Source organism: Syngnathus acus, chromosome 23, assembly GCF_901709675.1.
Source record: "Syngnathus acus chromosome 23, fSynAcu1.2, whole genome shotgun sequence".
Lineage (NCBI taxonomy): Eukaryota > Metazoa > Chordata > Actinopteri > Syngnathiformes > Syngnathidae > Syngnathus > Syngnathus acus.
Window position 1 is genome coordinate 4,140,077 of NC_051107.1, and position 17,628 is coordinate 4,157,704.

General features: G+C 45.5%; 2 protein-coding genes across 4 annotated transcripts; both read left to right on the forward strand.

Annotated features, from left to right (window-relative positions):
• The first annotated feature begins 355 nt into the window (after positions 1-355).
• Positions 356-9,284, forward strand: LOC119117048 (putative adenosylhomocysteinase 3). Of its 3 annotated transcripts, none has more exons than XM_037243002.1 (17): positions 356-732; positions 5,000-5,108; positions 5,194-5,337; positions 5,541-5,641; positions 5,717-5,819; positions 5,891-5,985; positions 6,048-6,154; positions 6,282-6,398; positions 6,470-6,533; positions 6,597-6,685; positions 6,760-6,830; positions 7,037-7,131; positions 7,300-7,398; positions 7,473-7,541; positions 7,615-7,693; positions 7,760-7,880; positions 7,958-9,284. In XM_037243002.1, exons 1-17 carry the CDS (start codon positions 406-408, stop codon positions 7,962-7,964), a joined length of 1,797 nt encoding a protein of 598 aa, XP_037098897.1. In that variant the 5' UTR covers positions 356-405; the 3' UTR covers positions 7,965-9,284. The 3 variants fall into 3 exon arrangements, with proteins under 3 accessions (XP_037098897.1, XP_037098898.1, XP_037098899.1); XM_037243004.1 differs by lacking the exon at positions 356-732 and adding an exon at positions 2,337-2,369; XM_037243003.1 differs by lacking the exon at positions 7,958-9,284 and having other exon boundaries at positions 7,760-7,884.
• Positions 9,285-9,513: 229 nt separating this feature from the next.
• Positions 9,514-17,403, forward strand: strip2 (striatin interacting protein 2). The gene is given in 23 exon segments (XM_037243001.1): positions 9,514-9,746; positions 10,789-10,858; positions 11,132-11,206; positions 11,394-11,528; positions 11,589-11,709; positions 11,778-11,846; positions 11,906-12,012; positions 12,075-12,202; positions 12,284-12,472; positions 12,758-12,808; positions 13,556-13,729; positions 13,731-13,789; positions 14,230-14,295; positions 14,376-14,439; positions 14,507-14,578; positions 14,638-14,712; positions 14,777-14,874; positions 14,987-15,113; positions 15,184-15,284; positions 15,395-15,461; positions 15,547-15,651; positions 15,719-15,923; positions 15,995-17,403. Coding segments are annotated over 23 exon segments (2,520 nt in total). The 5' UTR covers positions 9,514-9,635; the 3' UTR covers positions 16,246-17,403.
• The last annotated feature ends 225 nt before the right edge of the window (positions 17,404-17,628 follow it).

Below are 17,628 nucleotides of genomic sequence, written 5' to 3' on the forward strand. Positions count from 1 at the left end.
GTAAAAAATAATGCAGTAAAAATGTAAACACTGTGGGAAATGGCATGTTTCACACGCTGATGATAAATTTTACATCTCGTTTGGTTTTCAATTGTCCCACAGACGTGGTGTCGAAAATAGTTTCATAGCGACACCATTACCCAGAATGCACCTTAAATTTGCGCTTTTTCTAAATGTTATCAGGGCTACCGATTTAATCGAAACACTAACATGTCTTTTTTTAACGTATTATGAAAGGTAGTAAAACCCCAGCAGTGTAATAAGCATCGATGGCAAGCGAGCATGGGCTGTTGTAGTCCAAATACACAAAAAGAACTACAAGAACCATAATGCATTTCGCAGCTGAGCTCCTCCACTCACATCCGTTTGCCTGCATAGAAAAGGGACTTGGTGAAAACTGTAACGATGTCAGTGCAGGTTGTGGCAGCAAAAATGGCAGAGGTCGAACTCAAAGACGTCGTTAAAGAACTACCCGCCGACTCTCTGGTTACCCCGACGTCGGAAGGACTTATCGCCAGGAACTACGCGCGCGAGGCCGGTTCCTCCACCGCTACGTCCCCGAGCGCGGAGCCCTCCGTCAAAGCCGGGGAAGGCAGCCCGGGCTTGCTCGCCCCGAATCCCACCAAGATGCCTCAGGCGTCGGCTATGAAGCGGCCGGACCCACAGCAGAACGGCGGCGAGGCGTTTGTCAATCGGGACGGCACCGTGGCCGAGGCCCCGCGGATGAAAAAGGCGAGTTGTGTTTTTCCTCCCTTTTGCCTTTTTCCTCCGAGCGCACGCTGTGTAACGTGTGACCAAGCTAACAATGCTAACCGACAACCAGGCTGATTCAGCAGTGTGACTACCAGTCATAATTAGAATATTTAATAACATTCAAACTAGTCCAACGAAGGCTGAACACTATTAAACTTCTTCACTTTTTACTGATTATTTGGTGAGCCGGCAAATTAATATCCGCTGCCATTTTCCTGTTTTTCCCAACCTTTTTGCGCAGCCTAGCATAATATTTACATTAAAAAGTAACAGCCCCGAATAAAAATGCCTCAAATAGTGACATCTACAGAACTACTTATTAAATCACCCAATGACTTGTTTCCAACTAAGCCACTTTACAAAATATACATTTAGGACAAAGAATCATAAAGTATCTAGTAATATTGTAATACTGATCAGTAAGTACTGATGATCACATATTGTCATTCTAAAATACGAATAACAAAATGAGTGGTTTTGATTGACACCTGTCATGGACGTCTCAGAGAGCAACATCTGGATTATTTGTGAGTTTTCCCTACGAGGGAATTATTAACCGTGTAATTTAGATGATGCGATGCAATCCACGGGGATTGTTTTGAAGCAATATTATTTCCCCGTCGCATCCGGCAGGGCAGAAGGTTGTATATTTATAGGTTGCCGTCTCCACGGGAGGGCTTATGACAAACAGCGTTGGACATTATATGACCACGCATGTGTTGCGATCATCCGGTCCAGTAGAAAGTGGAAAGGGGTTGACAACCGCATTTTAATCTCCATCATGTCGCCCTCATGAGAGGATTACAACGGCAGTTCTGTGTTGTAAGCGGGGCTTGTTTGCTGTTTTCATCTCTGACGTTGGTTTTATTGTAACCTGTTGTGCTTGGGGCAAATATCAGACCCGCAAGTGGTTGCATAATAAAAGAACATTTGAGAATCCTGTGTCGGCTCATCTGACCACTATTTTTTTTCTTTTTTTAACAAGTTTTTTTTCCAAGGCAAACATCCCAGATGGTTTCCCGCAACAACCTAAGGTTAATCATTCTCCATTGCCTTTTTTTTTTTTCTTCTGATAATCACCAGGTGCAAAAAAAAAATAAAATAAGCACACCAAATTCAATGTAGGATTCCAAATCGTCCCGCTTTGATGTAACGTTATGTCACACACTCTAAGCTGGCGTTCCTCGTATTGCTTGCCGGCTAACAGGCTTAGTGTGACCTGTGGCTGGCCTACATGGCAAATGGAGTGGACGGAAGGATGGGTTATGTATTTGAAAAAAAAAATAATAATAAAAATAAAAATAGCACCCTTCCAACCATTCTCCTTGGAGACAAACTCTGCAAATGGACTGTTGGCCACACTTTGACACGTCTCCTTCTCACTGCACAGATGGATTGTCCTTGTCGTAGAACCGAAGCTCCTTTCCTCTGACACGTGTTGCCCAATTGCAAGTGTCTCAAAGGAAATGGAGCGTACCCATGTTTCCAGGAACCCGTGCGCGAGTGTGAAATGTTCAACCCTCTCGATTTCATCACTGACAAACGAGTGTGTGCTGGGAGATGTTAAAATGCGTGGCCATGTGACCAGTGGAGTGGACATGATTTGTAGCGTGACGGTAAGTGCAACAATGGGGAAAGAACAATCTAAAAAGACATTGCTGTTTTTTTTTTTCTTTTTCATTTCAAGCCAGACAAATTTTCTGTTTGCTTCTCCAGCAGTCGTTACACTGTGACCACCAATGAAGTAAAACCACTAAAAACTCATCGACGTGTTTCATTCCCAAGCCATTTAGCCTTTCAGTCCGCTGAAAGGCTCGATTGAGCCATTAGGATTCCCGAAAGGTAACGGGATGGCCGGCCGCGGGTAAACATATGCTCGTATTTGTTACAGCTCAATAACGCAACAGCGTGAAAGCCGTGCGGACTGTTGACGCGCCATCCAATCTTTCCACTGCTTAGTCAAACATCTCAACACTGAGTAACAGATTATCCGCAGCGGTGACTTTTGACCGCCGTTCGCATGTGAACTGCCCCTGAGGCTGACCGTCGTAACAAAAATAAAAAAACTCAAAAAGGGCATTTTATCCCTGTAATAATATTCATGCAGTGATGTCAGATTTGTGATGTCACACTCATATCAGAGCTTTATGTTGCCCTGAAGATAAATTGGTGGAATAATTCATTTGTTTTACAGACTCTCACTCCCTATATTTTCAAATAGATCCAAGATAATTATTTTCTGGACCCCTGAGGTACAAAGTGTGGACCCCCTAGGAGTACCCAGACCCCAGTTTGAGAACCCCTGGTAGAAATGACTAGAGGATGACTTCCTCCTGGCTGGTACTGTATTAGCGAACGCCCAGTTGGCATGAAGCTTCTGGCGATGCACGTGCGAGGCCACCGGTAGCCGTGGATGTACGCGCCCCCTTTGTTTACGAGGCGAGCTCTTGTCGCTGCACATAAATCAGCAGCAGTGAGGGAGCGAGTGCTCTTACATCACAGGCGCCCTCGGGGCACCTCACGCTAGCTGCCGCCTCCTCTTTTCTACGGCTGTTGGTGAGGGTGGTCGCGTCAGACAGAAACACAGTGAATCCGAGAAGCTAGCTCGCGGCTCATGCTAGCTAAGCCTTAGAGAGAACAGGGCATGAAAATTGACTTTTTTTTTTTGTGAAACAACTTCTAGAGCACTATAAAATCACTGCATAGAGTGAAGAAATAGAAAAACATAGAGGCCCCAACGTTGACCCCTGTGGAACACCACCTGACCATATGGCAGCACCCAAGGCAAAAAGTATCCCAGACTCCTCCTGATGATTCATGCCAGAACCAACTGGGCACCTATAGCGCACATTATTTTTACCGCCATTGACATCTTACATTGCCGGACGTTTGATTTATTTCTTTTACGAGAATATTTCCAATGCAAGTTGAAACCGAGGGCTTTGTATCCCGGACTAGCTGAGATTGCGTTTGATCAGGTTTCAAGGGAGCCGATGCATAGAAGGACATCCCCCCCCCCTTTGCTGTCTACCTGCGTCTTATTTTAGTGCATTCTTCCCGTTTAATTGTCATGTGGGAACGGCAACTGTCATCCGCTGCATTTCACACCCCAAAAAAAAAAGAAACTCTAGGCCTGCGCCGTATTCTCTGTGCCATCGCTGTTAAAAGCGCGACAGCGAAATATCTTCAAATCATCTGGCGTTTATGTAATGCCGTTGAGTGACAGATGGCAGAGCTTGAGGATCAGTCTCCCGCGACACCGGACGGATCGCTGTCCTTTTTCACTCGTATTGTCGTGCAAATACGCAGCTTTGGACCACGGGGTTGCGTAACTGCGGCTGCAAGGCGGATGTATTTGAATTGACGCTATCTTTGCGGAAATCGCCAGTAGAAACTCAACGGCGAACCAGCTGCCCGGTCAAAGGTTATATTTCCGTAAGGCTCCCCCCGCTTCGTTTCATGACCCGCTATGTTTGATTAGACTCAGGTTCCCCGTCTCTGTGGGCCGAGAAACCCACGGAGAACCAAGCTTGTGGGAAGCAAGTCACGTTACCGCCGAGGATCTCGAACTGGGACGGAACCACCCGCAGACAACACAGCTGTATGATTGAAGGCGCGGGAAGCCGTCATTAATTTGTTGACACGAGGCACCTATGAAAAGTTCCCACGCTTCACGCCTGTTTTTTGTTTTCTCGTTGCCGGGAAAAGCGGTCAAACCTGAAGCCTTATCTCCGTTATGTCACTAAACGGGTAAATTTTGCTCTATTGTGTCGCCTAATTTGCATTTTTCCATCCACAATGCCGGTTTGAGTTAGTTAGCGCTTAGCGACAAGCTAGCAAACCCAAATCTTTTCCTATCTAATCTGTTAAAGAGCCGCTAATGAATCGATGAGGTGCGTTCACACCGTGAGAACCGCTAATTTATTTTCTATTAATTGTCTCAGCTCCGAGCGCTAAGCCGCTGGAACGCTTGGCCCTAACGAGCGGGCCGATTAGGACACCGGCTCAGTCGTAGCGTGAAATTTGATCTTAAAGTCTAATCGCAGCGCGTTATAAAACGGATTAATACCAGATTTTCGATAAATGCTGACAAAGCTCTTGGCCCGTCGAAGGATTTTGCACTTGAGTCATGCGCTCTGGAACGACAGCTAACCATTGGTGGTTTTGTCCTAAAAAAAAAAAAAAAAAAAAATCTTCCTAAGATCCCAAAATGACTCAAAAACTTTGTGTTGACGAATCCCAACAGATCCAGTTCGCAGACCAGAAGCAGGAGTTCAACAAGCGGCCCTCCAAGATCGGCCGCCGCTCTTTGTCGCGCTCCATCTCGCAATCGTCCACAGACAGCTACAGCTCAGGTAAGACCTTAGTCGGATTCCCTCGGAATCGCCTCGCCCCATTCGATTCTTTCAATCTTGCCGCGTCGTTTTTTTTTTTCCCCAGCTGCGTCGTACACGGACAGCTCCGATGACGAGACGTCGCCTCGGGACAAACAGCAGAAGAACTCCAAGGGCAACGGCGACTTCTGCATCAAAAACATCAAGCAAGCCGACTTCGGACGCCGGGAGATCGAGATAGCCGAGCAAGGTTTGTCGTATTGTTCTCGGAGAAAAAAAAAAAAAAAAACACTCCACCGCCGTCGGTGGAAACGAAGCCTCAGCTGAACTCTGCTGCCTAAACACACACAAATATGTTTGTGTGTTTTCAGCTTAGCCATGAAGTCTTAAAGGGATTAAACAATCATCTAAATGAATTCCTTCAGGCACTGCTCTTTTTTTTTTTTTTTGCAGAGATGCCAGCCCTCATGGCTCTGAGGAAGCGAGCCCAGGGTGAGAAACCCCTCGCCGGCGCCAAAGTGGTGGGCTGCACCCACATCACCGCCCAGACTGCTGTGAGTAGAGCTTGCAATTGTTTTTTTTTGTTTTTTTTATTGTATTTATTTTTTTGGGTCAACTGTTCCCTCCAGGTGCTGATGGAGACTTTGTCAGCTCTGGGGGCTCAGTGCAGGTGGGCGGCCTGCAACATCTACTCCACCCAAAACGAAGTGGCAGCCGCTCTGGCAGAAGGAGGTGAGACCCTTTTTTTTTGCCTCCTCCATTGCGCTTCCTGGCCTCTTTCTCAACACGGCAACTCTGTCCAGGTTTCAGCGTCTTTGCATGGAAGGGCGAGTCCGAGGACGATTTCTGGTGGTGCATCGACCGCTGCGTCAACGTGGAAGGCTGGCAGCCCAACATGGTAGGTTAACATGGTTAATGGAGACTCGACTCGACTCGACACTAATCATTCACTGTTTCCAGATTTTGGACGATGGCGGCGATCTGACACACTGGATCTACAAAAAGTACCCCAACATGTTCAAAAAAATCAAGGGCATTGTGGAAGAGAGCGTCACCGGTGTGCACAGGTAACTGTCGCTTCCTGGCGCCATGTCTCCCTCTAGTGGCGAAAGTGTGCATCTGCAACTGCTCGGCGCAGTATTTGTTTTTATCGATGGAGTTGCACTAATTTGTCTAATTTAAAAAAACTTTCAGGCTTTACCAGCTGTCCAAGGCCGGGAAGCTGTGCGTCCCCGCCATGAACGTCAACGACTCCGTGACCAAGCAGAAGTTTGACAACCTCTACTGCTGCAGGGAGTCCATCCTAGACGGGTAGGAACTCCTAATATGGACGTGATGCACTCGCAATGAAATCAGCCAGTAATGCCGCCACCCATTTGCAGTTTGAAGAGGACGACTGATGTCATGTTCGGAGGCAAACAAGTGGTGGTGTGTGGCTATGGCGAGGTGAGCCCCCCCCCCCACATTGACGATGCACGTGGTTGAATGTTTGACGTCAACAACCCTCAGGTGGGGAAAGGCTGCTGCGCCGCCCTCAAAGCCATGGGCGCCATCGTTTACGTGACGGAGATCGATCCCATCTGCGCCTTGCAGGCTTGGTAGGCCGCGACCTCGTCTGTTGACTTTCCCGAGGCCCCTCTTGACACTTGGCTATTTGTTTGCCCAACGACAGCATGGACGGCTTCCGGCTGGTGAAGCTCAACGAAGTCATCAGACAAGTGGACATTGTCATCACCTGCACCGGTGCGTTGACTTCTTCTCCCTCTTCATGGAATTTCCGCAAAAGTGCTAGATGGTCACCTTTAACTCTATACCAAATCTATTTATGTCAAAGTAATTAACTGACAATGCGTTAATTTCACGTTAGAGTTTAATTAACCCACGTAAGTCTCTCATGGCTGCCATTTCCCTTGTCTGATTTTTTTTTTTTTTTTCTCTTTTCCCATCAGGCAACAAGAACGTGGTGGTGCGAGAGAACTTGGACCGCATGAAGAACAGCTGCATCGTCTGCAATATGGGCCACTCCAACACTGAGATCGACGTGGTACGTCACCAGCTCCCGTCTTTGAATTTTGAATAAATATGACATAATAGTAATCGTCTTAAAAGCCTGTCGGCTTTCGCAATGCAGCCGCCGAGTGATTGAATAAGGACAGATGAGTTATGCGCTGGTTGTCGTGGTAACCGCCGGCTTTTTGTTGCCAATCCGCAGGCCAGTCTGCGGACGCCCGAGCTGACCTGGGAGCGAGTGCGCTCGCAAGTGGACCACGTCATCTGGCCCGATGGCAAGAGGATAGTCTTGCTGGCCGAGGTGCTCGCTCACGCGCACTTTGAGAAATCCCTATTTGTTTGTATTGATTTTTTTTTTTTTCGTTTGTTTCGCAGGGTCGCTTGCTGAACCTCAGCTGTTCCACCGTGCCCACGTTTGTGCTCTCCATCACGGCCACCACCCAGGTAGCGCCGCCGCACTATTGCCAAGCCTCTTTGGGCCAAGCAGGAGGACTAATTTTTGTGTTTGCTCGGCCAGGCCTTGGCTCTGATCGAGCTCTACAACGCTCCAGACGGACGCTACAAGCAAGATGTTTACCTTCTGCCCAAGAAGATGGGTAAGGTCACGCGGTAGCGTTTGTAGCCGAAGAACGCAAGGAGAAACATTTCGCGCTTGTGTTTAGATGAGTACGTGGCCAGCCTGCATCTGCCAACGTTCGACGCGCACCTCACCGAGCTGAGCGACGAGCAGGCCAAGTATCTGGGCTTGAACAAGAACGGACCCTTCAAGCCAAACTACTATAGGTAGCGAAATGAGCAGAGCTGCTGATTTTGCAATTTTTGTTGAATTTCACAAATTTAAAATTTTGTTGTGTTTCAAGGTATTAAAGAAGTTTGACGGCGGGGCCAAGAGGAGACGGCAGCACTCCCCAAAGCGCACAGAACCTACAAGGCTGTCAAGGTGGAGAGGGGGGGGGGGGGGCCTCTCAGGCCGTGCCTGAGGGGGCAAACGTTTAATTTATTCCAACTTGTTAATATCGGCAAAAATAAAAACCCAAGGAGGGCGGCTCCTTCTCTTCTCGGCCGCCTGCTCGCTCCCCGGGAAGACTTTTGATTTTTGCCCCTCTTTTCGTTTTTAGCTACGCGTCGCCATCCTCCCCTCCCATCGCCACGCCTTTTTATCGTTTCAACAAATGTGACAATATATATGCTATATAAGAAAAAAAAAAGTGATTTAAAGGAAAAAATAGAACGAAGATGAAATTTTGTGTTTTTCCCTTCCCCTGTTATTTTTGTAATTATTCTTTTATACTTTGTTTTATTCTTATTTTATTCTAGGGGGGACGATCCATTCTTATCCATTTGATTTTTTTTAAAACGTATTTCTTAACACACGGTCGGTTCCGCCTCATTTACTCGTAGTCCACTTTTAAAAGGCAGATTAGATTTTTCCGGCCGTCACTCAAACTGCCTCTCGGCTTCCAGATGCTCACACGTCTTTGGCATTTTGGAGATCAACTTTATTTTGGACCATAATGTATTCAAAGTGATCATTACATATTGTATAGTTACATATTTGTATAGAAACGACAAATTTTCTACATTTCTCTCCCTCGCATTGTCTTTGATCACGTCATTGAGATAAGCAATTAAATATTCTAATTATATGTGTAATAAATGTACATATATGAATGAATACTGTGATTATATTAACGAAGATACCAAATTATACTGAAAGTTGGCTTGGGAACTAAAAGGATCTGAATTTGATTTTTAAAATTCTTCTTTGGGAAGCAGCGTCCCTTTCCTACTTTTCATCCTGCTCAAATTCGAAATGCGTGCGTTTGTGTCCTTTGTGCTGTACTGAATCTTCTCCATCGTGTGATCTACCAAGTGTGTGGCCTTGAGAGACTGCTGACGATAATGTGTGAGTGTGTGTGTGTATATGTGCTTCATAAACAGCTGCCTCAGGATCCAAGCCTGTGCATTTGAGGGTGGGAGAATTTCCGTTTTTGTCAGCCTCAAACTGACCTTTGACCCCGAGGGTGGGTGGGCAGGGATGACACCAGCATCGTGTATGTATAGAATATACACATTCTATAGGACAGCCTTTATAAATCTTAGGAATATCATCTCATGTATTTATTGTTGTAAAAAAAAAAAAAAAAAAGTGTTGAAATTCCCAAACCTCTCTTGTCCATAAAGGACGCAAAGTGATGACGGTAGATGACAAGCAATAATCTGTAATCTCCAATAAAGATGTAAAGAAAAAAACTGTTTCCCCTCATCATCTTTGCTGCTTTACTTAAAAGTAATCAAGGGAATTTTATTGCTATTTTTGCCCTGTTAAAATTCAACCAAGCGCTCGCTCCTTTCCGTAGTGATTTGTCTAGCCCCGCCCTCGCTAGACGTGCGTGGACAACAAATCCAACGCCCGTTTTTAAGCAGAGAGGCGGGGGACGCGAAAACGAGAAAAGAGAAACTCCCCACTTGTCCTCTTGCCGGGGACCGTCGTCTCTCGTCCCCCTTCCCGTTTGTCCTCCAAAACCTTCCTGTGAGATGCAGGCGGAGGACTTGGAGGTCCCTCTCCTCAATAACCTCAACGACAACGGCGGCAGGTTGAGGTCGAAAGGCAAAGATGTGTTCAAGGAGCAGCAGAAGGAGTCCGAGGTGGGTAATAGCGAGAGGCGTTCGCGTACGTCGGAAACGGCAAGATTTTACCTTCTCCCGTGGCGTGGTTGTTGCTGGGGAGCTTTTTTTTTTTTTTCCGGGACAGCTGGGCCTCTCTTTCTCTAAAACATACATGCATGGCATGCAGACGGGAACACTTGAGAGGTTATTTTGGCGAACGTCTAAAAATAACCCTGCAGCGTTGCTCGACGTGCAGACTGCAGGTGGTGAAATGTGGGCGCGTGCTGCATGGATGCCATCTAATATTTACATTCGTAAATTCGCTCATATCATATGTCAGGAATGATTCTAATCTTAAAAGCGTTGTGCGATGTTTGCCGCCCTACCTTTGTGACATTTTGACCTAGTTTGAACATTGCAAAGGTCACATGATTGATTTGATTTGAAAGGAGAATAATGGATAATCCTGCATTGACGTCACATGAATAGCTTCTTGTGTTTTGCTACAATTACTCGCACCTTGTATTACATCTAAATTGTTTTTGTAATTGCTTTTAATTATTTGTTCAATTTTTTTTCCCTCTGTGTTTAACGAAACTTTATAAAACAAAAGACTAAGCAAAGAGTGAATATTGGTATCTGAAAAAATATAACTGAATTGAGGTATTGTAATTGATCATTTTTATAATTTTTTTTCACATTTAACAAAATATTATTTATATAAAAAATATAGTTCCTATTTGACTCCCTAATATTGGGGCCTAATTCTTGTTGGAGTTGAGTTGCCCTGGAAAATAACTAGGTCTGTCTATCTGTCTGAGGTCCACAGGACAAATTAATTTCAATAGCTGTTAACCTGTTCCGTTTTTCTTTTAACCTGTTTTTGTCTTTACTGGAGCTCATTTGCATTGCCCGGAGCAGACGGAGGCTTACTTCCTGCTGCACTGGCGTCACTCTTCTTTTACTTCCAGAAACACTTTTAGCCTCATCATTTTTACAATTTAACGTCTTGGTGAAGGCAGAGTTTGTTGTGTGTGCTTTTTTCGTGTTTTGTTCTCACCATTATTGACTTTCTTGGCAGAACTCCATGGAGTCTCCCAACCTGGAGTTTGAATACGGCGACACCGACGCCCTCACCGTCGAACTCTCAGGTATTATTTTTGACAAATTTATTTATCAATACATTTTTTTTACTTAATCTCTAAATGACAGCTGATTTATCCATTTAAAAAAAATTGCAGACTTTGTTTTGCTTCTCTAACATATTTGTGCAGACTTGCCATCCCGACCGACAAGTGTTCTTACACACTCGTAAACTTGTTCGACATCGTCCCGCCTAACGAGCGCCCGCCCACGTTTGCCCTCGGGCGCAACGTGTTCCCTGCGTTTTTCGCTCACGTCGTTCACGTTGTTGTCTTTGCCAGAGTTGTACAGCTACACCGAGGAGCCTGAATTTGCTCTCAACAGAGACTACTTTGAGGAGGACTTCAAAAGTCACGGTATGCGTGTGTAGTTTCAAAAAAATTTTAAGCCGATTTAGTTTAAGATGATGCAACTCGGCATTTCAAAGCGCTGTGGATTTTTAAGCTGTTGGAAGTCAGGACCTCCTCATCATGTGTAGTACCGTTCAAAGAGCATAGGGGTCGATATTTCACATGTCCTTGAGAATGACCTCGTCTTCCGCAGCCCGAGGCCGACGATGGATCGATGTGAGCGCGGAGGAGCAGCGCGCGTACGTGATGAGATTACTGGACGCGCTGGAGGTGACCGACAGGGACAAGAGACTGAAGGTGGCCAGGGCCATCCTCTACCTCGCTCAGGGTACGACGACCCGACCCGTGTTTGAATCTGTCACGTGTGTAACCCGTGTTTCCCACGTAGGTGTGTTCGACGAATGTGACGCCGAGGCGGACGTGCTCCGCTGGTCCAGGCGCAATGTCTTCCTCCTCTACGACATGGGGATCTTCACGGCCCTGCTGGAGCTCCTCAGCATGGAAATTGAGTGAGCGCCGTGGTGTCATTAAAAGTGGCAACGTCCACTATGACGTTGAAAAATATTTTTGTATGCAGTAACAATCAAGCCTGCAGCAGCGCTTTGAGGAAGCCCGCCATCTCGCTCGCGGATAGCACGGAGCTCAGGTGAGCAAAATGGCCGCTTGCGTTCATTCTCATTCACTCATTATTTTGTTTCTCTCAAGAGTGTTGCTCAGCATCATGTACTTAATGGTGGAGACGGTTCGAGTTCAAACGGACGACGACAACCCGGAGTGGCGAGCCACCAGGGAGGCCTTCAAGAACGAGCTCGGTGGGCAAAACGCTGTGGACGATTAGCATGCTAACCATTAATGGTGTCTTTCTCCTACTCAGGTGCGCCGCTGTACAATGGCGAGCCTTTTGCCTTGCTTCTCTTCTCCATGGTGACCAAGTTCTGCAGCATGAACGCACCACATTTCCCCATGAAGAAAGTTCTCCTTCTCCTATGGAAGACCATTTTGGTCAGTGGAGCAATGTTACATTTTAATTCAAAAATTCAAAAGTACTACTAACAGTAGCTCCGCCTCCTCCTCCTTTCCCAGTTCACCTTGGGGGGCTTCGAGGAGCTGCAGGAGATGAAGATGCAGGGCCGCGAGCGTCTCAACCTGCCGCCGCTCCCCGAGGACAGCATCAAGGTGGTCCGGGCCATGAGAGCCGCCTCGCCGCCCGCCTCCGCCATGGAGCTCATCGAGCAGCAGCAACAGCAGAAGAGAGGACGGCGCAGTCGTAGGGTACGGAAAAAACGCCCGCATGCCACCAAAACCTCATCCGGATAGGAAAGTAGTAATTGGTGTCAAGGTAGCTTGATGGTTTGATATGAAAAAGACAAATCGCTGACACGGCAGCATTTGTTATCACTCATCATACACACTGACCCGAGACTAATTTTTTTTTTGTTTTCATTCCATTGAAGCGATCCTTCTCGAACTCATCCGACGCTAATCGGGCTGAAATGAGACTCGCCCGCTAACTGCCCTCATGGTGTCTCATTGCGCCTCTTCCTTGTGTCCCCACAGAGTGCCTTTGTTGATAGCTTGGAAGGAGACAGTCCCTTTCCCAAGAAGCAGGTCTTTACCCGCAAGTTCCCTCTTTAGTTTCTTTTCCTTTTTTTTTTTTGCATTTTCTCTTTCCATTTTTTTTTTTGTTGCACTCCTGTCCCTAACCTCCATTTGCGTTCCTCCCTTCTCTCTCTCTTTCTCTCTCTGTATATAAATATAGTACATATAATTAAAATATAAAGCAAATGCAATTATTGACAAATACAAATTTCAGTTTTAATTGGCCCACCTCCAAATTAATATTAGAAGAAGCGATTTTGGCGGAGCTCTACTCAATTCCCTCCAGCCTTCTCTTGTCTTTCTATATTCTGCATTTTTTTTTTTTATATCTCATCCAAACCACCTCAACGTGTCTTCTTCTTCTTCTTCCTTCTCGTCTACCTGCACAGTAGCCAGTTTGAGATGCCTTGCTAGCTTGTTGTTTGGCCCACCGTCCTCTGAAGGCAGTCGTAGCCCCGCCCCCTACCATCACCACCACACAATCATGCACTGTAGACACTTAAGGGTCATGAAAAAAAATATGCAGTCATCAAAGAGGTGCTTTCAGATATTCAAGCGACCGGCCACCTCCTTGATGGAATGCAGTTGACCCCCACTAGAAACAAAAAACGTCTCACCCCAGGCTGTTATCTTAGCTTTGGCTAGCATGAAGACTGAAATGAATCATCACGGCTGTGCTTGCGCGCATATTTGCATGACTGTAAACAAAAGCATCTTGTTATTGTTTATGCCCCGCCCCCTCCCTCCTTCCCTCAGCCGCTGGTCAAACAGGACAGCCTGGACACGTACAACGAGCGAGACCCCTTCAAGAACGACGACGTCCGCGACGAGGAAGAGGACCCCGAGGATGGCGACGGCGGCATGGAGGGCGAGGTGGACCCCTTGGACCGTGACGTCATCATCCAACCTCCGCCTCCGCCGCCTCCTCTCCGCCCCCCCCGCGGAGAGGGTCAACTTCCCCAAGGGCCTCCCTTGGGCCCCCAAAGTCAGGTACACAAATGTCAGGTTGGTTGGAACGAAAATGCTACGTTGAGAATTGAGCTGGCTGACACGTTCACACCATGAATCTGGATGTGTGAAGATTTTTTTTTCTTCTTCACAGCTTCATCTCTAGCAATATGCTCTCCATGTGTAGATACAAGATTCCTTAATCAGGACTACTGTAGATAATTAAAAAACATTAAAAATATATATATATTAAAAAATATTAAAACATTTTCAATAAAATTTTTTAAAATGTATAAAAAATGGAAGAATTTAAAATAAAAATAAATGTAAAAAATATTAAAACTATATATATATATATATATATATAAAAAAAATTAAAACATTTTCAATAAAATTTTTAAAAATGTATAAAATAAAAAAATGGAAGAATTTATTCCAGAATAGGCAAGTTCAATGTAATTCATCATAAGCGTCTCTCGCAGGGAGAAGGACATCGAGCACTTCCTAGAGACCAGTCGGAACAAGTTCATCGGCTTCACCCTCGGAAAGTCAGTATTCAATCGTCAGTATTCAATCGCCAGCATTTATTGATCGCTATGCCCCTAATCGAGGCCGAATTTTCTTGCAGTGACACCGAGACCCTCGTAGGCCTGCCCCGACCTATCCACGAGAGTGTCAAGACTCTCAAACAGGTTATTACATTCATCAAATTCAAGTTATTTCAGTGACCATTTTTGACCTTCTCTCTTTTCCCCGCAGCACAAATACGTGTCCATCGCCGAAGTGCAGATGAAGCGCGAGGAGGAGCTACAACAGTGTCCACTGAGCTTGGTGCGTTTCTCATAAACCTCTTACTCGACGCTCGTTTACGAACGATTCTCATCACGCAGGGCGAGGAGGAGGTGGACGAGACGCCTGCGGAGATGCTCTACCTGGGCATGCTTCCAAACCTCTCCCAATATGTGGTGAGTTTTGGAAATCAAAAGTGATCCAAATGTGCGATGGTGAAAGTTTGCCGTCCCGTGTTAGATCGCCCTCCTGAAGCTACTTTTGGCCGCCGCACCCACCTCCAAAGCCAAAACGGATTCCATTAATATCCTCGCCGACGTGCTGCCTGAGGAGATGCCGTAAGTATTGGGACGGGTAGGCCAGGTCTTGTTAAATAATGATAATGAATTTTACCTTCTTTTTTTTTTATTATTGACATTGGATCTAGTGACTTTTTGCGCTTCCCTGCAGAATCACGGTCCTCCAGAGCATGAAGCTGGGCATCGACGTCAACCGGCACAAAGAGATCATCGTCAAGGCCATCTCGGCTCTGCTGCTGCTCCTACTCAAACACTTGAAACTCAACCACGTCTACCAGGTGACGGCCGCTTATAGCACGTGTTCCTTTTTAGAGTCAAGAAATGCAATTTTGAAAATGGCTCTTTCAGTTTGAGATTGTCTCCCAGCATCTGGTGTTTGCCAACTGCATACCACTCATCCTCAAGTTCTTCAACCAGAACATCATGTCTTATATCAGTGCCAAAAACAGGTAGGCTGGATTTATTTCTTTTAAAAAAAATGTACTGTTATTTTATTTATTAGTTTATTTTTATTTATTATTTTTCAGACCGATATCACCATTGTGTGTTTTCTGTGCAGCATATGTGTTTTGGATTTTCCGCACTGCGCCGTCCACGAAATGCCCGAGCTCACCGCCGAGAGCCTGGTGAGTCCAAACGCCTGTTCCAGTTTGATTGTATTGCGCTCATAAAAAAAAAAAAAAAAAATTATGGTGTTTGTTGGGTTCTCAGGAAGCTGGAGACAACAACCAGTTCTGTTGGCGGAATCTGTTCTCTTGCATCAACCTGCTGAGAATCCTCAACAAGCTGACTAAGTGGAAACACTCTCGGACCATGGTCTTTGTTTTTCTACTGTAAAATATGTGCTTTGGCGCCTCTCCTCACACTCCCCCCCCCCTGTTAGATGTTGGTGGTCTTCAAGTCAGCCCCCATCCTGAAGAGAGCCCTGAAGGTCAAGCAGGCCATGATGCAGCTGTACGTGCTGAAGCTGCTTAAAATCCAGACCAAGTACTTGGGCCGCCAGTGGAGGAAGAGCAACATGAAGACCATGTCGGCCATCTACCAGAAGGTCCGCCACAGGCTCAATGACGACTGGGCCTACGGGAATGGTAAAAAAAAAAAACACACCCACCGGTAAATATATTTGACTCTCCAAGTGATGATGTCACCGCCCTGCCAGATATCGACGCACGGCCTTGGGACTTCCAGGCGGAGGAGTGCGCCCTTCGCGAGAGCATCGAGAAGTTCAACAGCCGGCGCTACGACAAGAACCGCAACGGCCACTTGGCGCCGGTGGACAACTGCCTACAGAGCGTGCTGGGCCAGCGCGTGGACCTGCCTGACGACTTCCACTACAGCTACGAAATGTGGCTGGAGAGGGAGGTGTTCTCGCAGCCCATCGAGTGGGAGGGCCTCCTCGTGGAGCCGTGACGCAAAAACACGACGACTTTGAACGCTCATGGAGGAGCTAGCCAAAAACTGAGGTAGCGTTTTTGTTTTTTTTCAAGATGGTAGCTTTGGTCTCCACTCTAAAATTAAATTAAAACACCGTTGGTTTTGAAAAAGACCACGGGGATGAGAGGGAACATCGTAAAGCAATTTCTCCTTCCTCTCTTAGCTCTTTTGAAAACATGGGTGCTGCTTTGACCCCTTTGATACTTGTTTGTATATTTGTCTGTGGTAAACTTTGTAGTGTCAAGTTGTACATCTCGCACACAATTTGGAATTTAAAGTGATTTTTTTTTAAAATGTGTTTTATTTAGGAGGCAGGATGAGGATTTTGAAAAGCAGGGTGTCCTAGAAACTTTTGACATTTTGTAGACTTGCGGCATAATGTTCCCAACTCAGCAAAAAAATAAATTCCGAGCTGACCAGTTCAATTGACTTACAGCAGGAGGTGAGTTACCCACAATCCACAACTGCAGAATACAAATAATAATTTAAAAAATAAATAAAAGCTTATTGTTACCTTCACAAGCACATTGTCGACACAAATTTGTTCTTTTCTCTAACTGACCTGCCAACTATAAAAACTTCAGGGCAGTGAATCACACGCACAGAGCACAAGCAAAATTGTCACAATGTGTTTAATGTCGTATTGTATTTCAAAATATTCTCTTGACGGTTCACAAATGCGCGTGATCACTCCCCCCCCCCCCCCTCTGTTTTTATTACGTCAAAATCTCTGAATAATAATATACATGTAGAATCTCAGGTTTCCACAGATCTTATATGGCAAAGGTTTGATCACTTTTAGCTCCTGGACACTTGCACATTCTTCTACTCAACTTTGTTACAGTTGTGCCAAATATGAGTGGCTTTTTAACTTTCTCACTCTCACCTTCATTTTCATGCTGTTTTAAAATGCCAAATGTTATTTATTTTCTACTTCCAAAGTGTACAGTCTATGAAATTAGACATTTAATGTATCTAGTAGAATATTTCAAATGTAATATTATTGTGGCTATGACCATGACATATAGCTGAGTGGGTATTTTGGGGTGTATGTGCAATTACAGATCAGCAGAGGCTTTATTGGAGATATAAGTGAATAAAATGACAGTTCCATATTAAACAAATTTTTTTTTTGTGATTTGCATCTATGCCTGATTTATTTATTTTTTAAAATGTGCAGTGTGTGGGGTGCAATTATGACTAAGGGGAAAATATAGCACAAAAATCATGGAATAAAAAGGTTTGCTTTCTGGTTCTCCAGCATATGTAATTATATATATTTCTTCCCTTCCTATATGATAATTATTAAAAAAAATAGCTTTACCGGAAGTGAAAACTTTGACCTCTAAAGTTTGCCCA

Coding starts and splice junctions, on each gene's coding strand:
- LOC119117048 (XM_037243002.1), top strand. CDS start 406: ATGTCAGTGCAGGTTGTGGCAGCAAAAATGGCAGAGGTCGAACTCAAA. Junction 5,338..5,540: donor GATCGAGATAGCCGAGCAAG/GTTTGTCGTATT, acceptor TTTTTTTTGCAG/AGATGCCAGCCCTCATGGCT. Junction 6,686..6,759: donor ATCTGCGCCTTGCAGGCTTG/GTAGGCCGCGAC, acceptor GCCCAACGACAG/CATGGACGGCTTCCGGCTGG.